This window comes from Pelodiscus sinensis, chromosome 20 (assembly GCF_052426305.1).
Source record: "Pelodiscus sinensis isolate ZL-2025 chromosome 20, ASM5242630v1, whole genome shotgun sequence".
NCBI lineage: Eukaryota > Metazoa > Chordata > Testudines > Trionychidae > Pelodiscus > Pelodiscus sinensis.
In genome coordinates this window covers 7,105,945-7,124,459 of record NC_143071.1, presented here as the reverse complement: position 1 = coordinate 7,124,459, position 18,515 = coordinate 7,105,945, and the positions used below count along the sequence as shown (strand labels likewise).

The 18,515-nt window shown below is 43.4% G+C and overlaps 1 protein-coding gene across 5 annotated transcripts in view; it reads right to left on the bottom strand.

Moving 5' to 3' along the window:
- The window catches only part of LOC102461494 (ABC-type organic anion transporter ABCA8), an 81,949-nt gene that overhangs the window by 23,453 nt on the left and 39,981 nt on the right, over positions 1-18,515 (bottom strand). For all 5 annotated transcript variants that reach the window (XM_089771869.1, XM_089771867.1, XM_089771868.1 and 2 more), the window contains 11 exons: positions 15,890-16,009; positions 14,721-14,859; positions 14,041-14,131; positions 12,560-12,699; positions 11,162-11,281; positions 8,762-8,963; positions 6,541-6,704; positions 3,795-3,922; positions 3,452-3,589; positions 2,217-2,330; positions 594-764 (listed from right to left, as the gene is read on the bottom strand). In XM_089771869.1, coding sequence (XP_089627995.1) covers positions 594-764; positions 2,217-2,330; positions 3,452-3,589; positions 3,795-3,922; positions 6,541-6,704; positions 8,762-8,963; positions 11,162-11,281; positions 12,560-12,699; positions 14,041-14,131; positions 14,721-14,859; positions 15,890-16,009 — 1,527 coding nt within the window. The remainder of the gene's footprint in view (positions 1-593; positions 765-2,216; positions 2,331-3,451; positions 3,590-3,794; positions 3,923-6,540; positions 6,705-8,761; positions 8,964-11,161; positions 11,282-12,559; positions 12,700-14,040; positions 14,132-14,720; positions 14,860-15,889; positions 16,010-18,515) is intronic.

The window sequence follows — 18,515 nt, the reverse complement described above, 5'->3', positions numbered from 1 at the left end:
CTTGTTGCTCCCATTGGCGGGGAATCGTGGCCAATGGGAGCAGCAGGGGTGGTGCCATGTGGAGCCATCTGAGTCCCCACCCCAGGACCTGCACCAGATGTGTGCCCTCATCCCCTGCCCCCTCCTACCCAGACCCTCACAGCTGCCCACTCTCCAGCAGCTCCCTCCCACACACGGAATTCCTTATTTTTGTCCTACTCCAGAGCCTGGGGGGGGGGAGGGAGGGCTCAAAATCTATTGGTCTCAGGTCCCCAGAAGAGTTAATATGGCCCCAGGGGTAAGTCCTGAGCCACCCACCCCTTGGGGCTGGAGATCAAGGGGCATGTCTTTTCCCTCAGTTGGGGGGGCCCCACAACTATGAGGGATTTTTTGCCTCCTTGGGGGCTTTTTTTGCTTCTCTCTTGTAGGTGCCCCCTGACTGATTTTTCAGTGGCTTAGTGCCCCTCCCCCCCCCCAAAAAAAGATCTCCCAGAAGCCAGGAGTTGACTGGTTTGATCGCTCCCCTCCCCGGGGGACAGAGTGAGGTAAATCTTCTGCCTCTCTTGCTTTCTCAGGTGAATTATTTTTCCGTGATCTAAAATAACCCGATTTACCAGGGCAAAAACTCCACTGGCAGCCATCCAATTTCTGGAACTCAATGTTGAGATAATTCCAAAGATGGTGCAGAGGAGAACCAAGTAGAGGGGGATGTCCACCAGAGCCTGCCCACACCAGTAGGCTGAAGGGAAGAGCCCGGAGATCCGCAACAGGGAACGAGCTTTTAGCTAGGAAAGGAAAGGAAAAAGAGAGGCCTTATTATCATTTTTAGGAACAATGACAGCCCTTCCAAATAGTTAGCTTCATGGTCAGAATTGGTTTAGGGAAATAAAGGTGCAAACAAATCTCCATTTCTTCTCTCTCTGTATTTTCAGTTATCTTAGGCCTTTCCTCTTTCTCATTCTCTCTAGCTATTGACCCTCTTTTTCTTCTTCTCTTCAGTGTCCACCTTCAGTTTACCCGTTGCTGTCACTCTCACCCCGTTTGTTTCTTCTTTCCTTCGTTAGCTGCTTCTTTTCACTGTCTCCTTGCTTCTTGTCCCGATGGCAGTGGAAATGACTGAGTGGTGGACCCTGGATTACCAGGCTTTGGTTTTTATTCTTCATTATCCAGTGCCTAAAAATGTTAACAAGGTAGATCCCGAACAAAGAGTCTTGATAGGAGCATGGACCTTCATTCCAGCAAATCCAGGGATGACTCTCATATGGAGCAAATAGAATAATAGAATAATGGAAGGGATCTTGAGAAGTCATCAGGTCCAGGCCCCTGCACTCATGGCAGGACCAAGCATCATCTAGACGATCTCTGACAGGTGTTTGTCTAACTTGCTCTTAAATATCTGTAATAGTGGAGATTCCACAATCTCCCTAGGTGATTTATTCCACTGATTATGTAACCCACACACCTTCTAGGTGTGGTGCACTATCCCATCTAGTGACACCAAGAACACTTACAGAGAAAATAATGAGTTTGATCTATAACCTTAGCTAATAGCCAGCTGGCTTCTAGCTCATGCACTAAGCTCCAGATGTCCCACATTTGGTTCTACCTGTTGGCATTACACTTAACCGCCCCGATGGCTTTTTTCCTAACGTCCAACCTAAACTCCCCTTCTTGTAATTTAAGCCCATTGCTTCTTGTCCTACCATCAGAGGTTAAGGAGAATAATTAAATCTCCCTCCTCTTTGTAACACACTTTTAGATACTTGAAAGTTGTTATCATGTCCCCTCTCAATCTTTTCTTTTTGAGACTAAACACAACCAATTCTTTCAATCTTCTCTCAGAGGTCATGTTTCCTGGACAATCCCAAAGCCAGTTATCTAGCCCATCCACCTGCAATGAGTCAAGGTGGATTTCGCTATCCACAAATCATCCCTGACTAATCAGATGCTGTCTTTTCTAGCCCTGATTATTCTCTCTGAAGGCAGTTCCAAAACATTTATTTGAAACTCACTCCATTGCCCCAATTCTTCTTCTTATTGCAATTTGACATATCTAATCTCTCTTTTATTAACCCTGCATAGCTATCACTCTGCCTCTGCTCTCTGCTTCATTTCTCTAGATTGAACATGTCTTGGTCTTTGAGGTGTTTCTCATCATAGTCCATTTCCAAACCTTTCAGTATTTTGGTTTCTCTCCCTCCACTGACATAATGTCTGCCAAAATCCAGTTATTTTACCTTATAATCTTGTATGCTGTTCATTGCTAAGTGAGGTGGGAAACCAGGAACTAAAAATACCGCGGTCATTAGATAGATCATAATAAAATAATTCCACATTCCTGGACGATGACTCTGTGGGTGAAAAAAAAAGGAACAATAAATCTGAAGAAAACATTTGCATTGTATTAGTTTAGGTATCACAACTCAAGCAGAGCAAACAGCTTTGGGATTTTCTTGTTTGTTTGCTGGCAGTTCAGCAATATTTGGAAATAAAATTGGTTCGGTTCAAATCAAATCTGAAAATTTGGAAACACTTCGAACAAATTGGTTTTAGGTTGAAGGACACATTTCATTCCACTTGGCATGGGTTTTTTTCCCTCCCACCCAGGCATTTTTAAACGTCTAGAATCACACAATCTTGGAGAAGGAACATGAGAAGGAGTCACTTTTTGTACAGTGATTGTGGCACTCCTTTGAGATATGGGAAAGTTGATTTGATTTCCCCCTTCTGCCTGATGTTGGACAGGGATTTAAGCTTGGCTCACCAACCTCCCAGGTGGATGTCTGAAACAACAGGCTACCAGGGGTCCTCCATGTACTCATGCCCCCTTCCATAGCCTCTTCTGTCCCATACTCCTCTTCCTGCCCCTAACTTATCCAACACCAGAGGCCCAATGATTAAGGGAGACTGCCAGAAGGGAAGTGGAACATAACACTTGACAAGGAAGGGCCAATGAGCCTCCAAAGGTTCTTATTCACTGGCTATGGTGCAGAATTTGTTGGTTAGCTTATTTACAGCAAAAAGTTATTAGCCAAAGTTGCCACTGGTACACACAGGCCCAGTGTTTATACTAGTAATGAATTTGGACCAATAGGGTATGTCTAGACTACATGGCTCCGTCGACGAGGCATACCGTGAAATACTCCATTTCACGAGGCGTACCGGAGTGGTCGACAAAGGCTTCCTTTGTTGACCGTGGCATGTCCAGACTGCCCCACTGTGCCGCCAAACAGCTGATCGGCACAGTACGGCGGCCATTTTTATGTAAATGAAGACATTTACTAGACATTTTCCTATGTCTAGTAAACTCATCTAAATGGCTCCGTCGACAGAGCCATGTAGTCTAGATATACCCATACATATCAAAAGGTAAAACAAAACCACTTTCTACTAAAAGAAAACCTTGATCATATATCGAGCCCTTTGAAACCTCTTTCCCATGCATTTCTGCCAACGACGTGAAGCCACTTACATTAAAAAATGGATGATTCCAGATTCGAATGTGTGCAGTGGAATTGTGGGTGCACAGCAGTGCATTGCTAATGATGTTCACAAGCACTGGAAAGCAGTTGATTGTTTCTATGCTGCACATAACGGTAAATCTGTAGCTCTGATCAAAAGCAAGAGAAAACAAAAACTCGAAGGCTACGTCTACATTGCACTTTCTTGAGCAAGAACATACGCAAATGACTTATGCAAATATAAAAAATAGCATATGCAAATGGGCCACTTGTTGTTCTTAATTCATCAGGTGCTTATTCATTGACACACAATCCACACATTATTATTATTAAAGGAAAAAAGAGACACGCTACCTGGTTCTCCCAGGATACTTGTATAGCCCCATTATGTATTAGCCTCTTAGTGATATTTTTCCCTGTTGCTATTTCCAACATTATGTTCTGAGTCTCCAGAGAGTGGACGAAGTCCTGAATGCTTGAACCTGGTATGGAGGCAACAGCAGAGAAATCACAAGTCTTGAAGCTTATTGAACAATAAAAATTCTCCTAGGGTCTTTGGCCAAGTCCCCACCTGCTGCCCATTGTCAGCCCTGAGAGAGGAAAAGAAACCCTGAGATTTGTCAAGGGAAAGCTGAATAGGCGCCCAAGTGGAGCAGGAGGGAGAAGAAACAGATTGGAAGGGGTATAAATTAGAGGAGGAGTCAATGCATGAACTGTGGACTGTGCCTTGGATGGAGGGCAGGAATGAAATGGGATGGCAGCTGGAAAGGAAGGATCCACAGACAGATAGTTGTTTTGTGGGCTGAGGAAAGTGTGCTTATGCTGTGAGGGGAAGGAGCCAAGGGGCACCGGGAGTTTGAGACAAAGTGGGGGCTTGTGAGCACCGTGGCAATGAAAGTAAGGAAGTGGGAAGGAAGAAATAAAGCACTGATGGGAGAGAAGGTGTTGGGGGGGGGGAACACATAGACAAGGTAGTAAAAGAGAAGTATCATAGGCATGATAGCAAGGCAGCAGAAAGTAATACAAGTAGTAAAAAAAGCGGAAATAAAAGAGAATCAGGTCAGTCGACTAATTAAATGTGCAAAGAATCAGCGGAGTATTGAGTCAATTCGGGACACCAAAATGTGGTGTCGATTATGAAAAATGGGCCGTGAATGGTTACACAAATGGTGTATGAACTCAACGGGACTGATTTTATTACAATTTTTCTGCTCCTGTTTGGGAGGGGCACTGGGGGCTGTTGCCCTCGTCCCGGCAATTCAAAACCACAGAGGCAGCCGACGTCCTGAGCCCACCACAGCCTCGGGTGGTGTGGTTTGGGCTGCGCTGAGGGCAGGCTGCCCTTCGCCCCACCTCTTCTGCCTGAGGCCTGCTCCTTCTGGGAACTCGGGGCTGAGTCCTCCCCCGCATATTGCCCAGGGCTAGGGTGACCATCCGTCCCATTTTTACCAGGACGGTCCCCTATTTAAAGCCTCCTCCTGGCAGATTGTCCCATATTTCCCCTGCACAGGGCTGGGGGAGGAGCTGTTCAGGGCTTCAGACGCTAAAGCCCCAAGCACCAGCGGCTCCCATTCCCCCCCTCCCTCCCCCGCATGCTATGGGCGGAGAGCTGCTGGCACTCGGTGCTTCAGCCATGGAAGCCCTGAGCGCTAGAGGATCCTCCCCCGCCCCTGCATGGCTGAAGCCCTGAATCCTGGCAGCTTCCCCCTTCTTCCCCCCCCCCATAACTATGGGGATGAAGCCCTGAGCAGTGGTGGCTCCCCTCCCCATCCCTGGGGCAGAAGCCCTGAGCACCCGCAGCTCATCCCCGCCTCTCCCCCCTGCCCCTCACAGGGCTGAAGCCCGAGCATCAGCAGCTTCCCCCCACTTTCCACTAGAGCCCCAAGTGCTGGTCCCCCTTGGTGTCCTGTATTGCACAAAGGGAAATATGATCCCCCTACTCAGGGCCCGGCAATGTGGGTCACCAGCCCTGTCCTCTCTCATTCAGGGGCTCGTTATATCTTCAAACACTGTAATAGATGGGCGGCCGCCTCTCACAATTGTATTGCTACTTGCACAATATTGGTAGCTATTTTAGCCTCAGCCTCCAGAATCAGGCTGCGTAAACAACTCAGCTTTAATTTTAAAAAAAAAAAAAATCTAGCCCTCACATTTGCCATGAAGAACTTAGAAAGATTAAGCAATGGACCTGAAAGGCAAATAATTTAATAATATTTTAAGCAAAAAAAACCCCCATGATTTTTAGGTTAGTTTTATAAATTTTTGAGATCTGGCTCATGATTTCCTCATAAAAACGGCCATAGTGGGTCAGACCAAAAGTCCATCTAACCCAGTATTCCTGTCTGCCAACAGTGGCCAACACTAGATGCCCCAGAGGGAGGGATCACAACAGGTAATCCCTCTCCTGTCACCCACCTCCAGACAAACAGAGGCTAGGAACACCATTCCTACCCATCCTGGCTAATACCCATCGATGGACCTAACCTCCATGAATCTATCTAGCTCTTTTTTAAAGCCTTTTAAAGTTCTTGCCTTCCCTGCATCCTCTGGCAAGGAGTTCCACAGGTTGACTGTGTGCTGAATGAAGACAAACTTCCTTTGGTTTGTTTTAAACCCACTGCCTATGAATTTCATTTGGTGATCTCTAGTTCTTTCATTATGGGAATTAGTAAATAACTTTTCCTTGTTCACTTTTTCCATACCAGTCATGATTCCATAGGCCTCTATAATATCTCCCCTTAGTCTCCTCTTTTCTAAGCTGAATTTCTGAATGCTCATTTCTGTTGCAGTAGGGTTGGCCTGCTTGCAACATCTTTCTCTCAGGTAACCCAGACACACATCCTGCCCTCATCCAGTCATTACAATATGAAACCTCAAAAGCCTTCCAGGCGAGCTGACAATGCCATTCTTTTCTTCAGATCCTACCTCAGCTTCTCATTCAGCCTTAGCACCAACAGAAGCTTCTTCCCACCACCTCCAGGTAGCTGTGTGTGATGACCAACCTGTAGGACACCTGTTCTGCCGGGGGATTTTCCCCTTTGCCAAATTTCCCTGCAAGGCTAAAAAACCCAACCTTGCTGCGCCGTTTTGCCCCCCTCACCTGTGTTGTTGAGGACTAGGAGGCTCGTGACTTCCTTGTGAGATTGCTGTCCAGGAGAAAAGTACAGACCAGATGACAGCTCCCAAGAATTTAAATGCTCCCATAAGCCAACCATGATAAACTGGATAGCTATAGGTATCATAAAAAATCCACACAGCAATAATCTAGATGGAAGAACAGATCGCAAATGAGTTTGGAAACAAGATGTTTTGTTAGTTGCCTTATTACTCGGGGGCACTGGTAGTAACCCACGTATTTAGGTTGACTAATACCTTGTTTTAAGAAATCAGGATTCTTGCCACTTTATTTTAAAAAGCTGTCCCACCTCCATTGCATATGCCAGGCCTTTAAAATTCGGTAGGAAAAAAGCTCTAGTCTAGGGGTAGATAAGTGCCTTTTCTTTGACCCCCACCAAATTGCATGCGGGTTTGGCTGAGTTATAAACTTTTGTAAATCAGAATTTCCATTCTATTGCGTATATGGCTCAGGAAAATGATGGTGGTATGCAAAAAATAACAGCCAAACACAAACACACTAATCTACTGCCAGGTCAACACCACTGCTAAAGCAGCAGCAGCATACGCCGCAATCGGAACCTTAGAAGCAGCCATCTCCTATAGGGAGTGTTGGGAAGAAATCTGAAATTCCTGTGACCCCCCCAAACCCCAGGCACAAAAGCATATCCCCAGTGGTCCATTCCATCCTCAGAAGACACCAGATGGAAGATGATCTCCTGGCTTGGTCGGGAGAAGAAGGGTTAGAGAGCCAATGGACACTTCTAATGAGATCTAATTGTAATAACCAAGGAATTAGTTGATTTTTTTTTACAATAAGATTTTCTGCTAGAAAACAGAACTTAATAGAAAAGAATTTTCTTTCCAGAGAAATTTTGTTTATTTTTTCCACTTTTCTAGGGCATAGCTACACACAATTATAATATTTTATTTAGTTTCCTTTTTTGAAAGTCAAAAGAGTCTAAATTTTGATTTTTCCTTTTTTCTTGTCCCCCCCTCCCCCACTCATTTTTAGTATCACATGCAATAGAATCAATATCTAGGTCTTCTTTCTCCTTTTTTCTTGTTTTAAATTCTGACTTTTCACAGCTTTCTTAAAACAGTGGAACACTGGAAAAATTTTGAAAATGGAGAGATTAGAAGAAACAAAGGAAAAAAGTAAAAAAAATCTAAAGAACAAACAGACATAATTCATTCTTGCAGTGACTGACTAATAGAAAAGGGAAATATATGAAAAACAAACAAAAACATTAATATTTTTAGACATTTTCTTTCTTTTAAATACCAAGATAAAATGAAAAATTTGATTTTTTTCATTGTGATGTCCCTCCCATCAAGAGATTTCAAAATGATTTTCTAAAGAAAGAACATGGGCTTCCAACAGTGTCAATAATAATATCAATCATTGAATTGTGTACCTCATGCAGAACAAGAAACTCCTGGTAATCTTACTTATATTTTAGAAATGTGTCTGTCCATCCATGAGCCTGTTCAAGAACTCCTCCTGAATGGTAAGAGCTAGGGACACCAAAGCGAGGTCATGGCTTGGTTGTGCCAGGATAATGGGATGTGCATGGAATTCGATTGTTTCTTATAAAATGAAAAGGGAGGGGTCTGGCTGAAGGGAATGATACTGCAGAATCTCCACAGGGGGGCAGCAAGGGGCCAGAGATGAGGACTGGGACAGCTATAACCTTATTGGGCCAGCAGGGGGTGGGGTGGAGAAAGGAATAGCTATTGACTATATATTTCAGAGAGTTTTTTCTATCCCTCAGCTGTAACAGCAGCAGGCATGGACAGGCGCTTCTCACCTAGCCCCAAGCTGCTACAGTGAGAGAGGGCTGAGACTCTCCTCCCCCGACCCAGTGCAGCCTGCATCCTGAACCGCATCTTCCCAGCCACATCCCAGAGCAAGGATTTCAATGAAGGCAAATAAGAATTAATAGAATTAAGGACCGGCAATGCTAGATAAATCTTCTGGTGAATTAATAATGGGAAGGGGATGCACAATTTGGTGTAGCTTTGGCAAGGCAGGACTTTCCCACAACACTGCCAGGTCAGTGTGTGAGGTCACAAATCCTTCAGAGAAATCATGGGATTTAGGAACCAACACCTTTGTGAGTGAATTATTTCCATCCCAGCCCATGGCACAGACAGCTGTGCTAGGAATAGAGTCACCTAAACCAGTCAGAAATGCTGGCACTTACATGGACCGAAGGGCTTTATACTCATGCTTTAGCTTTAAAAAGCGAATTCTTGCCACGGCACAGACTTGTTGTCTCCAGAGGGCGATGCCACTTACAGTCGCCTTTCCTATGTCTGAGAGAGACAGGAGACCCTGTTCCATTTCATCAGCGGGAAAGGAGTCTCTTTCCTCTTCTGCCTGCTCCTCGCTGAAGACACCATAATCTACAAAGAGTTTTCAAAGTTCAGAGTTCAATGTAACCCCTTGGAAAGGTTTTTTTTATATGTAAGAAAAGCAGACTATGGTATCACCCATTTAGCTTAAATCCCGCCAGCACGCCATTGATAACCTACAACCTATGTTGGAACACGATCCCTCACTCTCACAGGCCTTGGGAGACAGGCCAACCCTCGCCTACAGACAGCCCCCAACTTGAAGCAAATCCCTTCCAGCAGTCACACATCACACCTCAGATATATTCTGCTTTGGAGGACAGGGTCATAATTCAAAATGATCTGGACAAATTGGAGAAATGGTCTGAGGTAAACAGGATGAAGTTCAATAAGGACAAATGAAAAGTGCTCCACTTAGGAATGAACAATCAGGCTGTGTCCAGACTCAGGGGTTTTTTCGAAAAAACTTCACCTGCGTCTAGACTGCAACCGTGTTCTTTTGAAATTAGATTGAAATAAGCTCTTTTCTGGAGGATCTCTTATTCCTATTTTCAAGTCCTGGCCTTCACTTTCAAGTAGGAATAAGAGATCCTCCAGAAAAGAGCTTATTTTCCGGAGGATCGCATCCAGGCTGGCGCTTTTCTCAGGCTTATCTACAAGCCGGAAAAAAGCGGCAGCCATGTTAATGCAAATGCCGTGGGGGATATTTAAATCCCCTGCGGATTTGCCTATTCCAAAGTGCTACATTTGCATCCCTACTACGGAATAGGGGCCAATGTAGACACATTGAAGTATAAGAAGAATAAACTTTTCTTGAGTGAAAGGCAGAAAACAATCAATCCATTTTCTGAAGTTTAAAAAGAAACAGTGAGTGATGCAGGCCTTTGTTCTATGAACTGAAACAAAATCCCAGGTTTGGGATTTCATCCTTAGCAGAAATCACTTTAAAACAGAACCCCCACTCCCATCCCATGTATATTGAAATCTCTGTGAGAATCCAAAGTTACCACTTCACATTCTAAGGATTTCTTGGTTCAGTTTGCTGGCCAAGGGCTCTGCAGAGAACTGTGTATTCTGGCGTCTCAGCAGGGAGTCTGCAAAGAACCAGACTAGAGCAAATTAAGCTGAAAAGTTGTGCCTCTGTGTCGTAGAAAATGTTTGCTTTGTCTCTGCTTTTAAGGTTCTGTGTTTTAAGAAATCTCCTCCCATCTATCATTCTTAAATAAAAATTGGAACACTCGCACACATTTTTCCCTGGACAATTCAGGAGGACTTTGCAAAATAAGTTACAGAATGAAGTCTCTGTTACAGCTGTTCCTAAAATTTTAATGCCTGCCTCTTTGTTGTTGTAGCTTGTGAAATAATTATATAAGCACATATCTAAGCCCATAAGAACGGCAATACTGGATCAGACCCAAGATTCATCTACCCCAGTGTTCTGTCTTCAGATAGTGGCTAATGCCAGGTGCCCCCAGAGGGAATTAATAGAACAGGTAATCATCAAGAGATCCATCCACTGTTGACCATTCCCAATGTCTGATAAACAGAGACTAGGGACACCATTCCTGCCCATCCTGGCTAATAGCCATTGATAGACCTATCCTCCATGAAGTTATCTAGCTCTTTTTTGAACCCTGTTAAAGTCCTGGCCTTCACAACATCCTCTGGCAAGGAGTTCCACAGGTTGATTGTGCATTGTGTGAAGAAAGACTTCCTTTTGTTTGTTTATAACCCACTACCTATTAATTTCATTTGGTGACCCCTAGTTCTTGTGTTAGTTATATTATTTACTTGTGCAAATATTACGTTGTTTACTTTGTGTTATTTACTTTCTCCACAACAGTCATGATTTTATAGACCTCTATCATATTCCTCCTTAGTCTAGTCTTCCCTTTTCTCTCTCCTTTTCCAAGCTGAAAAGTTCAAGTCTGATTAGTCTCTCCTCATATGACAGCTGTTCATACCCCTAACCATTTTTGTTGCCCTTTTCCAAGAACTCATCATCCACTTAATATTTGATAGCAAGACAGAAATAAAATAAAGATCTCTTTCTGTGTTCTAACAAGTTTGGATTTCCAATTGTTTTAAAAAAAATATAGTTAACTATTCAAAGCAATTTTAGCTAGTCAATTTATCTCTGAAGATGACCAAAAAGGTAATGATTCATGCTTAGCAGAAAAATAATGTAAGATTAATTTTAAGAACAATTTCCCTGGCTGAAAACTGTATGTTAGAACCCAGTGTTTTACCTTCTTGATCAACTGTTTCTTCACCTTCCAGCTTCAGGAAGACATCTTCCAGGGTTGTCATGCTAACACCATAATTAACAATCCCCTGGCGAGAGTGATTGTCTAGCTCGCAGAACAGATCTGTGTGACAGAAGGAACACACGCATCTTGAAGGCATAAGAAAATTAAAATTTGTCTGCGCTAAATTGTACTCTTACTATACAAATGTAAATCCTAGGTAACTCCTGGCATGTGCTTGTGCACCTAAAAGCAGAATATAACCCTGATTTCCAATCCTAGGGAAACCATTACAACTATGAATTTACAGAAATCTCCAGGTCTCTATTTTAATCAGTCTTTGGTGTGGGATAAAATGCTGCCGATTTTTTTAAAGTTTAAAACGGAATTTGTATTGGAACTCACATGCTCATGAGTCTAAAAATACCAGGTGCTTTGGTTGCCAGTTTTCACCAGAGCACCTTGTCAAAAAGGGACCATCCCTAGACTTTCCCAGCCCCATAAGTGTGGGGGATAATCAATGAAGGAGGGAGGGGGGATGGAGCGAGCAGGGCTGGGCTAGAGTTAAATTTTGCTCCGTCAAAAAGTTGGCAGGTACCAATGTTGATTGTCCACTTTTAAAAATTTCAAACACCTTTGAACATTCTTCCATGCTCCTTTTTTTTGCATGGGATAAATTCTTGGCAATTATCTGTGAAAGCAACTCACTGTCCTCTTTCTTAGGGCTCTTAGCTACCTGGATGTTTACAAACAACCTAGCAAGATTTAGACAGCTGATTCATGGGCCCACTATCTGGTAATTTTCATTATTTTCTAACATTCACATCATTTGTTTGTTTAACCAACCTACCATTATTTTTCAACTTTCAACCTTTTGTGCATGTTTAGGCGCTGGGTACAGCTGGATCTGAACATGACAAAATGCGATGAGTAAGACTACATTTACAGAATTTCCAGTCCAGTTGGAAACACATATTTTAATAGTAGAACTCTTATGAAGAAGCATGTACTCTAAATTTTGACCCTTTGCAGACTCTAAGAAAAAAATCTAAATTAAAGCAACTAAACTGAAACTAAAGTTTATGTTTGAACCCAGTGTTTTACCTTCAGTCTCCTTTCAGTCTCCTTCATCACCACCCTGCTTTTGGCAGAAAAAAAACACCCCAAGTTCAATATCTGAATGTACTTCATCATGAATGGAAGACGACCACATATTTGGATCTTAAATAAATACAACGACTAAAATCCTGGGGAAAAAAATCCTTATGCAGTAGTTCCACATCTGTAGGTTACATTCCTGGTGGAATTTAAGCATCGGATACAATTTATCTCAACATTCATCGAAAAAAGAGAAATAGTTGCATGCATGGTGGATTCTGGATTACATAAATATACAATTACCTGGAAATTTATCCACATTTTCTAAGGGCAGTGCATAACTCAGTTCATTTTCACTCTTCCCGGTGAACGTGGCCTCAGGAATGTATTGTCTGATCAGGGATATCATGCTCCCGGAGTCACAACCCTCATTGACATGCATCCTGTGCATATTAAAAAGGCAAACACTTGCATTTTAACAGGAACAATGTGGTTTTCATTATGATGTCACATACCAAGAAAGCCAGCTCCCATTGTCTTTATTCTGGAACAACATTCAATCCCTGCAGCAGATCTTATTTGGACAAAACTTCAATGGAAAGTTTGTCTAAGTAAGGACTGAGGAATTTGTTACCAACTCCTTGTTTGTACCAACCTCATGGATTTGCTAATGTACTAAAACAAGGTGCCAACGGCTCTTTTTCTGAGTAGATTCTTGCGTTAGTACCCTTCCTATCTAATTGCTATCCTATGATCCGATATTTTCATACCCTCTGCTCCTTGTTTCCCATTCCCTTCCTTTTTTCCCCCTTCCCCTTATTTATTTTGGGTCTGCACATCCTAAACTCAAAACTCCGGTCATCTGAAGAAGTGGGCTGTGCCCACAAAAGCTCGTGATACCATCTACCTGTATTGGGCAAGTCAAGGCAGGGGGCTGGCTCTGTGTTGTGGAAGGGGTGGTGTTGGAGTGGAAGGGGCGGAGCTGGACTGGAAGGGGCGGGGCTAGCCTCACTCAGGTAGTCCTCATACCATCTGGAGTGTGCTGTGCCTACCCCAGGCAGCCAGAAGTGCATCACACAGGGCTCTAGCAGTGATTTAAAGGGTCCAGGGTCTGGCAGCAGCTGCTGCTGCATAAACAGCAAAGGCAGCCATGAGCCCCAGGTCCTTTTGAATTGCTGGGCCCCGAGGCAGTTGCCCCCTCCCATCAGCAATCCTGTATCAGGCCCAATCCTGCAAGGTGCTTAGTAAACTCAGTGTCTACTGAAAAGTGTTGAAGGTGCTGAGCACCTTACAAAAAAGATGCCCAGAATCTGAGGATGAGGTCCAAAAGAAAGATGGCTTTTAGGATGGAGCGTCTTCTAAGACAACAGCTGCTGAACCTGAAGAACTGAATCTTATTCGCTTCATGGAACCTTTCATTACTAGGGTTCGAGAAATTCAGCACAATAAAGAGAGAGAAAATAATCAGCCGTAAACTGCGTCTGAACACCTGAGGCATCACATCAGATGAGAGGTGATCTCAGATCGTAGTCCCTTAAAAATAAAATTAACTGCAAAAATATATTTATTTTCATCACTTGAACCACAGATATTGCATGTGCCAAGTTGGGGAAATAGATTGATATAGTCTCCTCAATGCATGTGAAGTTTTTATACTTATTTGCACTCCTTTTATACTCATTTCATTTAATCTATATTAAGAAGTAGAGTCGTTACTTGCTAGGAATCAAATAAAGTCTGGGATACAAACTTAGCAATACGAGGAACAGTTATAAATAAAATACCTTAAGTGATAACCAATCCCCCATTTTTTCTTCAAAAACAGAGACGATCCAACACACTTAATTCTCCCATGTGAGATAAATGCTTTCCGGTCTAAGGAGAGAGAAAAATAAAATAATTTATATAATGGATCTTGCTAGAATGAATTCTTCTTTAGTCATTTATAACATTAAAAACCTAAAGTGCAACTTCTAATAGAATGCTGGTTTAATAACTAATTACAAGACGGAATGATAATTCAAGAAAAAAATGGGCATGCGGAGGTTAGAAATGAAGTGAATAATTTACTAGTAGAAAGGGGTTTTTTTAAAGAGGAATTAAGGCAGAGAGGGTACATGAAAAACGTGGGGAAACTCTTGCAAGAGAAGGAGCAATATGATGATGGAACTTATCAGTGAAGCAGAGTCCTGAATTGCTTCCATGTAGTTCAGTTAGTTTTTCTTCTCCTGGGAGGGCCAGTCTTACAGTTCTTAGTGAGTCAAAACTTCTATTAAAGACAATGAGGATGAAATCCTGGTACCACTAAAGGCAATGGAAATTTTGCCATTGATTTAACGGTATCACGAGTTCATCCTAGGAAGTGAGCCAGAGCAAGGTCCATTCTACAAGAAAATTCAGCTAATAAAATCTTATTCCATCTACTTGTCAAGTCTTCTTATCTAATGAGATGATCTGGTCTCACCAGCAAGGATATCAGCTTCATCCATGAACTGAGTACTGAACAATGTCACTCGACCAGCTCTACGTTCTTTCAGTAGGTTCCACACATAGTGTCTGGAACGGGGATCCAATCCAGCAGTTGGCTCATCTAATAACAAAACCTGTCAACAGGAATGCAGGAAAACATGACCAGAGTGCACCTGACTGCCCCCCAAACCAGCAAGTAAATAAACAGAACCCCTCCATTTTATTTAATCTCATGATTTTTACATTAAATTCTTGGGTTTGGGGACCTAACTGAGGATTGCCAAACCCCGAGAGCTGGTAATATTGCATTCAGACCCAGTTATAAGGAATACTTTTTGGTACATGTACAGATGAGCGGTTTTAACCTCTTAGGGTATGTCTGAACTTGCACCCTTTTTCAAGAGAGGGAAGCAAATGAAGACATTTGAAACTGCAAATGAAGTCAGGATTTAAATATCCCGCACTTTATTTGCATATTCGTGGACTGGCGCTATTTTGAAATAGCGCTATTTCAAAATAAATCACGCTGTGTAGACACATTATTTCGAGAGAAAACCCTTCTCTCGAAATAACCCTTATTCCTCATACAATGAGGTTCACCAGTTATTTCTCGAGAACAGTTTTCTCTTGAAATAACCATGTCTTAACAGCGTATGTTAGTTTGAAATAGCGCCAATCTGCAAATATGCAAGTGAAGCGCGGGATATTTAAATCCCGGCTTCATTTGCAATTTTGAATGTCTTCATTTGCATCCCTCTCTAGAAAGAGGGTGCAAGTGTAGAAATGCCCTTAGTTTTCTTTTCAGAGGATGTTAAAAGCAGAATGCAACGCCACAGTCTTGTTTTCATGGGGACATTAAGGAAAGTTAAGATGAATTAACTAAACATACAGATTTGAAGTGGCTTTGTTAAATTACGTTAAATGCCTGTGTAGTCCATGTTACTCAGAATTAAAGTGGCTTTAAATCACTTCGGAAGTAAACTAAACTGAATTAAAGCCAATTAAATTTTGAATGACAGCATCCACACAGAGATTGAATATGGTTTGACTAATCCACTTCAAATTCTTAAAAAGTATGTGTTCAAGTTTTTGCAGGTTCAGTGACTGAGTTTTCAAATACATATTCAATACGTGCACGCGATGTGTATGACCATTCTTTTTTACCTGTGGATCTCCTAATATGGCTATCCCAAGAGACAGCTTTCTTTTTTGTCCACCACTTAGTTTATTAGCTTGCGTGTCTTGAATGTTGATAATATCCAAGAGTTTCAAAACTTTCTGCACCTGGAAAATGATAGAAAAATAAAGCATAGAATCATAGAATACTAGAACTAGAAGGGATCTTGAGAGGTCATCAAGACCCTGCCTTCACAGCAGGACAAAGCATCACCTAGACTGTCCTATATAGATGTTTAGTTAACCTGCTCTTAAATATCTCCCATGATGGAGATTCTACAGCTTCCCTAGGCAGTTTATTCCAGTGTTTAACCATCCTGACAGTTAGGAAGTTTTCCTAATGTCCAACCTAAACTTACCTTGGTGCAATTTAAGCCCATTGCTTCTTGTCCTATCATCAGAGACCAAAGAGAAAAATTTTTCTCCTTCCTCCCCATAATACCCTTTTAGGTATTTAAAAACTGCTATCATGTCCCCTCTCAGTCTTCTCTTTTCCAAACTAAACAAATCCAGTTCTTTCAGTCTTCCCTCAGAGGTCATGTTTTTTTAGATCTTTAATCATTTTTGTTGCTCTTCTGTGGACTCTCTCCAATTTTTCCACATCTTTCTTGAAACGCGGTGCCCAGAACTGGTCACAATACTCCAGTTGAGGCCTAATCAGTGCAGAGTAGAGTGGAAAAATGACCTCTCGTGTCTTGCTCCCAACACTTCTGTTAAATGCCTAGTAAAATCATGGAAAAACTTAAAAAACAACGAATAGTGTAGCTGCACCTTAAAGTCTTTAAGGTGCTACTAGACTGTTTGTTGTTTTTTAAGTTTTTCCAGTTACAGACTAACTGGCTACCCCTCTGAGTCCAAGAATCATGTTTGCCTTTTTTTGCAACAGTGTCACACTGTTGACTTATATGTAGCTTGTGGGCCACTATGACCCCTAGATCCCTTTCTGCAGGACTCCTTCCTAGACAGTCACTGACCTTTCCATAGGTGTGAAATGGATTGTTCCTCTTTAAGTGGAGTACTTTGCATTTGTCCTTACTGAACTTCATCTGATTTAACCACGTGTGCCTCTCAGGCGGCACTGCTCAGTAATCTGTTAGACAACAGTGATGCAGCAGGAGCAAGAAGACGTGTAGTAAGCTCTTGTTGAAGCCAGCACACAAGCCAGCACTACATGCCGAGAGACCTGTGTTTGTCTAATAGCAGCCGGGCCAGGTTTGTATTCACAAGATCCAGCTGTCACATTCAACTAGATCACCCCTGAAGCCTACAGTTCCACTCCTGCTGCAGAGACCAGGTGGGTTCAGATGTCATACAAGAGAACATGCCCTCGGGATTAAACCCTGCCTCTTTCACAGCTGTCGACCCACCCAGAAGCAGAGGGATAGCTCAGCTGTCATTGGAAATAATCTCTACGCTCTCGATCGCTACCAGGGTGCCACCATGGAGTGCAGTAAAAAAAAAGGGGGGGGGAGGTTGCCTCGCTGGTGTGGGAACGCTATAAAGGGTACACAGATGTTTAGGGAACATCTGCAATGCAAAACAAGCCTTGTGCAGCCAGTGCAGTGCCTTGGTCCCCTGACTTAGGCTTGTGCTGTGGGGTTAAAAATAAGCGTGGAGGCATTTGGCCTATCCTGGTGCCTAGGGGCTGGCGCTCGATGAGAAGGGAGGATCTTGAAACCCAAGCTCCATCTTGAGCCTGAGTGTTGGCGCTGCTCTTTTGACCAGGGCTCCGAGACTTGCTGCTACCGGTATTTTTTGCCATGTCGATGTACCCTCCGGACATGGGGAATGGCTCATAGACTCAAGGATAGGTATTGCCTTGCACAGAAGACCAGGGGAGCCCCATCCACTATGCTCTGGACAGATGCGAAGACTGGGGCTACATGGCTGCGCAGTTGCTCCTGGGTCCGGGGTTGGAACTGGGCCTGGGCTGCCCAGTCACCCGGCATTGGGGCTGTGGGTACTGCCCAGCTGCTCCCAAGGCAGGGGAAAGCTAGGGTTGCCTGGAGTTCCGTTGCACCGGGGGGCAGCTAATGTTGTGCATCTGCCTGCTTCTGGGGGAATCTCCTAGCTTTGGGCGGGAGTGGGAGGAAGCAGCCATAATGGAGGGGATTGGAGTGCAGGGCGGGGGACCAGAGACCACAATGGGGCCTGGGCTGGGCTTTGGGGGGCATGGAAGCAGAGGGGCTGGGGCTTGCTTTCCCCAAGCTAGGCCTTCACTCACTGCCTATGCCTCAGAAAAAGCAAACAGGCCCCATTGGGATTGTCAAAAGCACCCAAGCACCTACCTGCATCTGATGGTGCCTAAATCCCTTTAAAAATCTGGCTATGCCTCTTTGGGACAGGGCCATTGGTTTGCTGTTTGTACAGCTCCTAGTGCAGTGGGACCCTGTCCATCACTAGGGCTGCTAGAAGCGATTGTGAAACAAACAATATTGAGTATGGTCTCGTCTGCCTGGGGTTTTGCAGATCCTCCCATTTTCATAGATTTTCTTGTGTATAACGGGCTAGATCCTCTGTCAGTGGAGACTGAATTTACGTCTACAGAGGATCCTCCATGGATGCTCAAGGTCAACTTCTCAAACACATTGGCTACAACACAAACGGCGTGAGA